The sequence below is a fragment of the Rhineura floridana genome, chromosome 10 (genome assembly GCF_030035675.1).
Source record: "Rhineura floridana isolate rRhiFlo1 chromosome 10, rRhiFlo1.hap2, whole genome shotgun sequence".
NCBI classification, from domain to species: domain Eukaryota; kingdom Metazoa; phylum Chordata; class Lepidosauria; order Squamata; family Rhineuridae; genus Rhineura; species Rhineura floridana.
The window spans coordinates 43377519-43384547 of NC_084489.1; the positions used below are offsets into that span (position 1 = coordinate 43377519).

Genomic DNA, 7029 nt, shown 5'->3' on the forward strand with positions numbered 1-7029 from the left:
ATCCCCAGTTCCCAGTGTGATCCCAAATCCATTGATTTGGAAGAAGGTTGTCCTCTGGAAGTGGCTTGCAATGGCAAGCCAACGATTTCAGCGATCCCAAACTGACTTGCCCTGAAATGTGGGAGCAGGAGCGGCTGGGAAGTCAACCCGACTGAGCTCAATGGGCCCTGCTTTCAAGGAACTGTGTTTAGGATGGGGTGGGAAGTCATTTCTCTTCATCTGAGCAGAACTGGCCGCCGCTGAGGAAGTGTGGTTAAGGTCGCAGCCTCGGAAGGAAACGCTTTGCGGATCTTAGGAGACCATCCGAGAGAATCGGGGTTCTCTAGCAATACTTCACCATCGCTCCTTTTTTAAAAAAAGGGGGGGGAATACTTCTCTACCTCCTACTTCAAACGAGAGGAACCGGAGGATTTGGGAAAGGGGCTCAATTAGATCACGGGCTAACGGTCTGGGAACTGTTTGGGAGGGAAGGGGGGGAAGCGGAAACTTTCCTCTAAACCTCGGCAAAGTCCCTCCTCTCCACGTCAAGCCAATGACACCGCTGCCCCCAAACTTTCCGCCAGCAGGAGCTATAAGAGCGTCCCAGGCTGCAACGTTTGTCCAACTCCCAGCCAGCTCCAAGGAGCCATCGGGAGGGGAGCAGATAGCGCCAGAGAGATTTCCGTCGCCGTCTCCCTCCTCTCTCTCTCTCTTTCTCTCTCCCTCTCTCTTCTTTATCTCCCCCCCCGGCTCCCGATGGCCTCCCCCCACCCACCCAATTGAGGCCCTCCCCCCCAAAGCCCCCACCCCTCCCCACACGCCCTGGTCGTCGTCCTCCTCCTCCCCCATTTTCGCAGGCCAAGGATCCAGCCAGGGGGAGCTGGCTGGTTAGGCATCTCCTCCCCCCCTCTCCCCTCCTCCCTCGCCCCCTCAAAAGGGCCGCTCAGCGCGCTGCGGGTTGGCCCCCGAGATGATGCAGCAGGACGAGTCGAACTCTCCAGTCTCGCCCGCCGACGACAGCCTGAGCAACAGCGAGGAGGAGCCCGACCGGCAGCAGCAGCTTCAGGGTGCTGGGAAGCGAGGGGGACGCAAGAGGCGATCGAGTCGCAGGAGCGCCACCGGGGCCGGTGGTGGTGGAGGAGGAGGAGGCGCAGGAGGAGGCGCCGGCGGGGGGATCGGATCGGCGGAGGAGCCGTGCAGCCCGGCGCAAGGCAAGCGAGGCAAGAAATCCGGCGGGAGCGGCGGCGGCGGCAGCAGCAGCGGCGGCGGCAGCCCGCAGTCCTACGAGGAGCTCCAGACTCAGCGGGTGATGGCCAACGTCCGGGAGCGGCAGCGCACCCAGTCGCTGAACGAAGCCTTTGCGGCGCTGCGCAAAATCATCCCGACCCTGCCGTCGGACAAGCTGAGCAAGATCCAGACGCTCAAACTGGCCGCCCGCTACATCGACTTCCTCTACCAGGTCCTGCAGAGCGACGAACTCGACTCCAAGATGGCCAGCTGCAGCTATGTGGCCCACGAGCGCCTCAGCTACGCCTTCTCGGTCTGGCGCATGGAAGGAGCCTGGTCCATGTCTGCCTCTCACTAGCGACCCGCTCCGCCCGGCCCGGCCGGAGACCGAGGTAAGGGGGAAGGCACCGGAGCGGGTGAGAAGAGAGAGAGAGAGAGAGAGAGAGAAGCGGGTAGAGAATCTGGGGAGGCCCGAGGTCATACTTGGCCTTGCAGCAGGCCCGATGGAGGAGCCTAGCTCTCGAGGAAGCCCCTTCGGACTTCCTGGCTGGCTGGCTGGCTGGCTAGCGGGCGCTTCTGATCTCCAGCCTTCCACGAGTGTGGAGGGAGATGCCTTGCACATGATCTCGGGTCTCCGGACACCCCCACCCGGGATCTGAGACGCCGAGCATGGGAAATCCAGTGGGCCCTTCTACTTGGAGGTCAGCCTAGGCTAGGCTTCCGTGGCGGGGGTCTTCCTCGGGAGGAAGCGTTTCTCATCTCTCTCTCTCTCTCTCTCTCTCTCTCTCTCTCTCTCTCTTCCTCCCTCCCTCGTGATCATTGCTTAAAGGTGTGTGTGTCTATGCGTGTCCCAGAGGCGGTCGCTGGAAGGCCCTTTGAAGTGGCTAGTTAAGGAACCGCCCAAGGGCGCCGGTCCATAGGATCCTGCAGGGTGGGGGGGAGCCTCTCTGGTAGGGAGAAGGCCGCCAGAGCTATGCCTCCAGTTTCGGAGATGCTGAGGCTTGCCCGCCACTCTGACGCCTCCTTAACCTCCCGCTTCTTCCGGAGTAAGTCCCTCTGGGCTCCAGAGTGGACTAGCTTTTTCTGCACGGAAAGAACAGAAAAGTCGACAGGCGAGAGTCACACTCCTTGCCCTCTCCACCTTTCAAATATATAAGGCAGCCTTTCCAAAGAAGCACGCTTAGCCCGAAGCAGTCCATCTTGAATGTTTTGGCCTTGTAAAGGAATGGATTGCCCTCTGCGGGATGAAAGAAAGTCAGACCAGGCCGAGCGAGCGAAGCGAATATGAAGTCCCCCTGGGTGCCAGAGGTGTCCCACCTAGAAAGGTATGGTTGCTGCAATCCCAGTTTGGCATCCCTCTCCCTTCCCCTTCTGAACACTTGTCCCTCCCAAAAGGTGCACGCCGAATCTTCTCTACTCCATCCGAATTCTGGATTAATCCACTTTTAAAAAATGACTTAAATAGGACTTTTGGGGCTGTAGTACTAGAAGGGAGTTCCGTCGAAAATCAAGGAGACGGGAGAGCTTTCTTTAACCTTCTCCTGTTAGACATCTCACCCCACCCCAAAAAACCCTCCCATATACAAATCTATCTTCAACATTTCTTCGAGTTTCCCCTGCTTTGGGAGAGATCAGGAGGATCCCATCCCAAGGGGGCTTCTTTGGAAGCCACTTCAGCTTGAACAGGAAGAAATCAATTGTAGAGAAGAAAGGGAATCGGATTTCCTAATACACACAGAAAGAGAGAGAGATCCTAAATACACTCTTTCTTGTGGAGGTCCCCTCTTGACTTTAGCGATGGCTTCACCTCCGGCTACTCGCGGTGGAGCCAGCCAATAATAACACGCCGTCCTCAAAAATGTCTGCTTTTTCAAAGCATGTGTCCTAAGTTGGACCATGGCTTGAAGTTGGCATTAAGTCGAATGTTTCGCTTCCTAAGCCCCGCCAAAGCATTTTATGGACTTTCCGAACACGTTGGTTGTGACGGGACTCCTTCCTAAGGAAACTGCGGATGGGAGCAAAGAACTGCTACTGAAAGCTTAAGCTATACTTTTCTTTTTCTCGCGAGAAAACCTCACGGATTCCGGTAGAGATAGGGTTACCGAAGGTTTGACGGGAAGTTGCGACGACAGGCTGCATGATTTATTTGCTAGGATTGTTGGGCGAGTAGGATTGGATGTCCTAAACCTAATCTCTCAAATGATGCAATTAAGCTCTCGGGGTAATTTATTTCAGGTTTCCAAATCTTTCTAAAGCAGATACTGCGTTAGAGCCTTCTCTCCCCCCCGCCCCAGCCATCATACTTTTAAAAAAAGATAATGAGCCTTCACAATAATAATAATAATAAACACTTCCCAGTAATGTCTTTATTATTGGCTGTAGCTGCGTCTTTTCCTGAGTAAATCCCACGGATTTCAGCAAGTTTTTACTGCCAAATAAATATGCTTAGGATAGCAGCAGGATCCGATGCATGTTTACTCACAGGAAAACCCCACCGACGTCGACAAGGCTGGGTCCCAGATATTGGCATAATATACTGAAGCTCCAGCAAGTCTTGGAGACCTCACCATGCCAGACACCCCAATACATTTTCAACTCAATCCGAATGCTGCAATCCTCTCTATACACATAACCTGGGGAGAAAACCTAATGCATAAGCATGGATAGGTTCAGGCCAGTAAATCTGCTTTCTTGGAACTAAATGAAGACTAATTTAGAATAGAATCAATGGATTGTCTGCAACAAAATCCTACTCAGAGCACACCCATTGAAATTAATGAACCTAAGTTAGTCATGTCTGTCAATGTCAATGGGCCTGCTCTGAATAGGATCAGCATTGACTACCACCCTTTATTAGTCCATATCAAGACTGAAACCTCCCATTTGATTGCAATGGTACGTGGCGGGAGCCATACTCCGTTGAGCACAGAAAGGGTTACTCACCAGTGCACGGCTCCGGGGGGAACCGAAATAGGCTCTGAATACAAAATGTAGCCGAGTAAAAGGGGAGCGGACTGAATCCTGAGCCCACTAACCCGAGGAGCAAGCCTGATTAACTGATTTCCGAGTAAATACATGGGGCGGTGCTGTAAGTCTCCTGACTTGCGGCCTAGTCTGTGCATGTTGAAATCAGTTCTGGTTTAACGAGGATGCCCAGCCCTTGGGAGGCACTTTCAAGGAAAGGTGCTAAGGATGGAAAGTTGGGCTCAGCATGTTTACTCGGAAGTAAGACCCACTCAGTTCCACCGCCGTAGACACACAGGACTGCAGCCTAAAGTCTTGTCTTGTGCTCGCTGACTACCCAGTTGGAACTCAGTCAGTCCTTCCCCAATAAACACGCATAGCACCTGGATGCTGCACGGCTGCGACCCTGCAGAAAGACAGGCAGCCTGAGATACTAACGCCAAAGCTCTCGTTTGAAGGCGTTTGGGGTTTAATTCCGAGTAAACCTCATCTGGATCGAGGCCTTAAGGAAGCCGCAGGCCTCACTGCACTTTCCCCTCCCCTGGCCTGCTTGAATTGCATAGCTGGAGGTGCTTTATGGGCCCTGATCGGAGCGCCTGCCTGGCCAGGATGAAGGAGCTTAACTGTCAAGGGGATCTCAGCTTGCCTGCGTTTAGAGGGCCGCCGCAATAGACCAACAATCGGCACAAGGAGCTGGCTGGATGCCGGCCTCTCTCTGCCTCTGTCCAGGGACCCACGATCAGGGATATTCTTTTTGGCAAAGCTGGCCTCTTGTTGCCCCCTGGCTCTTGTGCCTGCCCAGAGTATAGCCAGTTTTATGTTTGTTTTTGAATGTGGATTATGTCTCAATCTCTTATGGCTGCAGCGCACAGCACCCGGAAGCCATTGAGGAAGCTCTGGTGGACCCGGATTATATTATTATTATTATTATTCCTTGAGGTGATTGGGAACCGATCCACCCCCAACCACGCTGGATTTCAGCGTCTTTATGAGCTTGGGCAGCTGAACAGGCTCCCTTGAAAGCTAAATCATCCCGAAATCCAACGGGACTTGCTTCCAAGTAGCTGGGTTTAAGCTCCAGGTGGAGCTGAATATGTCCCCCCTCCCCACTAGCTTCGCCTAGATATCCGTAACACTTCCCTCTGCGCGTTTCCTAATTTCATGCCTCGCCAGCATTGCCCACCCCCTCCTTCCTTTGTGCTGTAATTCCGCCTCCCCCCTCCCGTCGCGCGCACACACAGAACCACATTGTGTAGCACAGGCTTGGAACGTTTGAGAGAACTGCACGTTTACTTGAATTGTGGTAAGTATTTTTATACCGCCCTTCCAGCCTCTTCGCAGGGCGGTTTACGAAAGAGAATGAAACAATGAGCTAGTAAACAAAGTTAAAGCCATTTATTCATTCTTTTATTCTCTTTTGTACGTATGGCGAGAAGGAACGGGTGTTTTTTTAAAAACAACACTCTACTCTTTCTCTGAATACCTCTCTGTATGTGTGTGCAATGTATTTAATTTTCCGTTTCCAGTAACAATATCAAAAATAACAAATGAAACCCCTCCTTCCTCTCTCTTTCTGGTTTTTTTTTTTCAGATGACATTGTTCCCAAAGAAGACGAGAAAATGGACAATCTAGAGACTCTGCACTTGGATTCGGCTCCCCTCCTTCCCCTCTTTTTTTCTTTGTCCCCTCTCTAAGACAATATAATGCCAAGGATTTTCTTGGAAGTTCAGACACGTTCTTGGCCCGCGTTGCAAGGAGCAGGGCACGGGGAGGCCATTCGAGGCGAGAGACCCAGGATGGTGAGGCGGCTGGTCCAGAGCGAGAGCCGGCTGAACGGCCTGCCAGACATCTCTGCATTCTGATCAAAATCTGAACCGGTTTTATTTTTTATTTTTTCTATTTTGACGAAGAATGTTGGAATTTAACTTTTTTTCCTTTACTTCCTTTTTTTTTGTTCTTGCATGCATGCATTCCCAAGAGAGTTTATGAGCCACTCATGAAAGGAAATACATTACTGTGGACTCCCCCCCCAATACTCTCTTTTTGAACCGATCTAATGACAGCGAAACAAACAAACAAAAACCAGTTAAGAAGAAGTGAGGAAGGAAAAATCTATTTTAAAAGGAAAAACGTTTAGGGTAGCTATGCATTATTGGCTCCAGCTCTTATATGCAAACCTATCCGGCTCCTCTTTCGTGTTTTATTTTTGTTTTTTGTTTTTCCTGCAAGAAAAAAAGAGGAAAAGCGGGAGGGGGGAGAAAAAAAATGAAACATTCTATTTATTTATTGATGGCCCATGTTAAAAATGCAGATAGATCCGGTGTCTAAATGCATTCCTATTTTTATGATTGTTTTGTAAATATCATTGTATATTTTTTTCCTGCAATAAATCAATTGAATTGTTAAAGAAATCTAAAGTTTGGTCTGTACGGAGGACAGCGGGCTTGAAACGCAAGGCTCCATCGTGTAGATCTGAGAGTACCCAGGAGAGTAGGGGCCGAGGGTCGGGGGGGTGGAATATAAACAAACGAGAGAAAAAAGCAAATAAACTAGCTACTGACAGACACATGAGTGTTAATTATCGAGACAGCTTTATGATTCTGTTTGGGGGTTTGCTGGACTTCAGATTCTCTGCGCCTTTCAATCAAAACAGCCAAGGCTAAGAGAGAGAGAGAAAGAGACGGGAAGTGTGTTGTAATCCTTGTTTTGTTTATATTTAATAGGAAAATGTGGCGTGATCTTATTTGATTTATTTTTATCCTCCGATCTAAATTAACAGCCATCCTTCACTCCGTGTTCGATCTCGACCCCGCCGTATTTCTTGTGATCTTCAGGGCTGTCGTGTCTATACTTGCGTA

At 50.9% G+C, this 7029-nt stretch overlaps 1 protein-coding gene across 2 annotated transcripts; it reads left to right on the forward strand.

The window, feature by feature from the left end:
* Window positions 1-588: 588 nt before the first annotated feature.
* TWIST1 (twist family bHLH transcription factor 1) lies at window positions 589-6582 on the forward strand. 2 transcript variants are annotated; one of them, XR_009758178.1, is made up of 3 exons: window positions 589-1598; window positions 2036-2531; window positions 5762-6582. XR_009758178.1 is itself a non-coding variant. In XM_061587070.1 (2 exons), the coding sequence occupies exon 1, from the start codon at window positions 950-952 to the stop codon at window positions 1562-1564; it is 615 nt and encodes a 204-aa protein (XP_061443054.1). In that variant the 5' UTR covers window positions 589-949; the 3' UTR covers window positions 1565-1598; window positions 5762-6582. The 2 variants fall into 2 exon arrangements, 1 of the variants encoding a protein (XP_061443054.1); XM_061587070.1 differs by lacking the exon at window positions 2036-2531.
* Window positions 6583-7029: the final 447 nt, after the last annotated feature.

What these genes read in the sequence shown, in the direction of transcription:
- TWIST1 (XM_061587070.1), top strand. Translation starts at nt 950, where the DNA reads ATGATGCAGCAGGACGAGTCGAACTCTCCAGTCTCGCCCGCCGACGAC.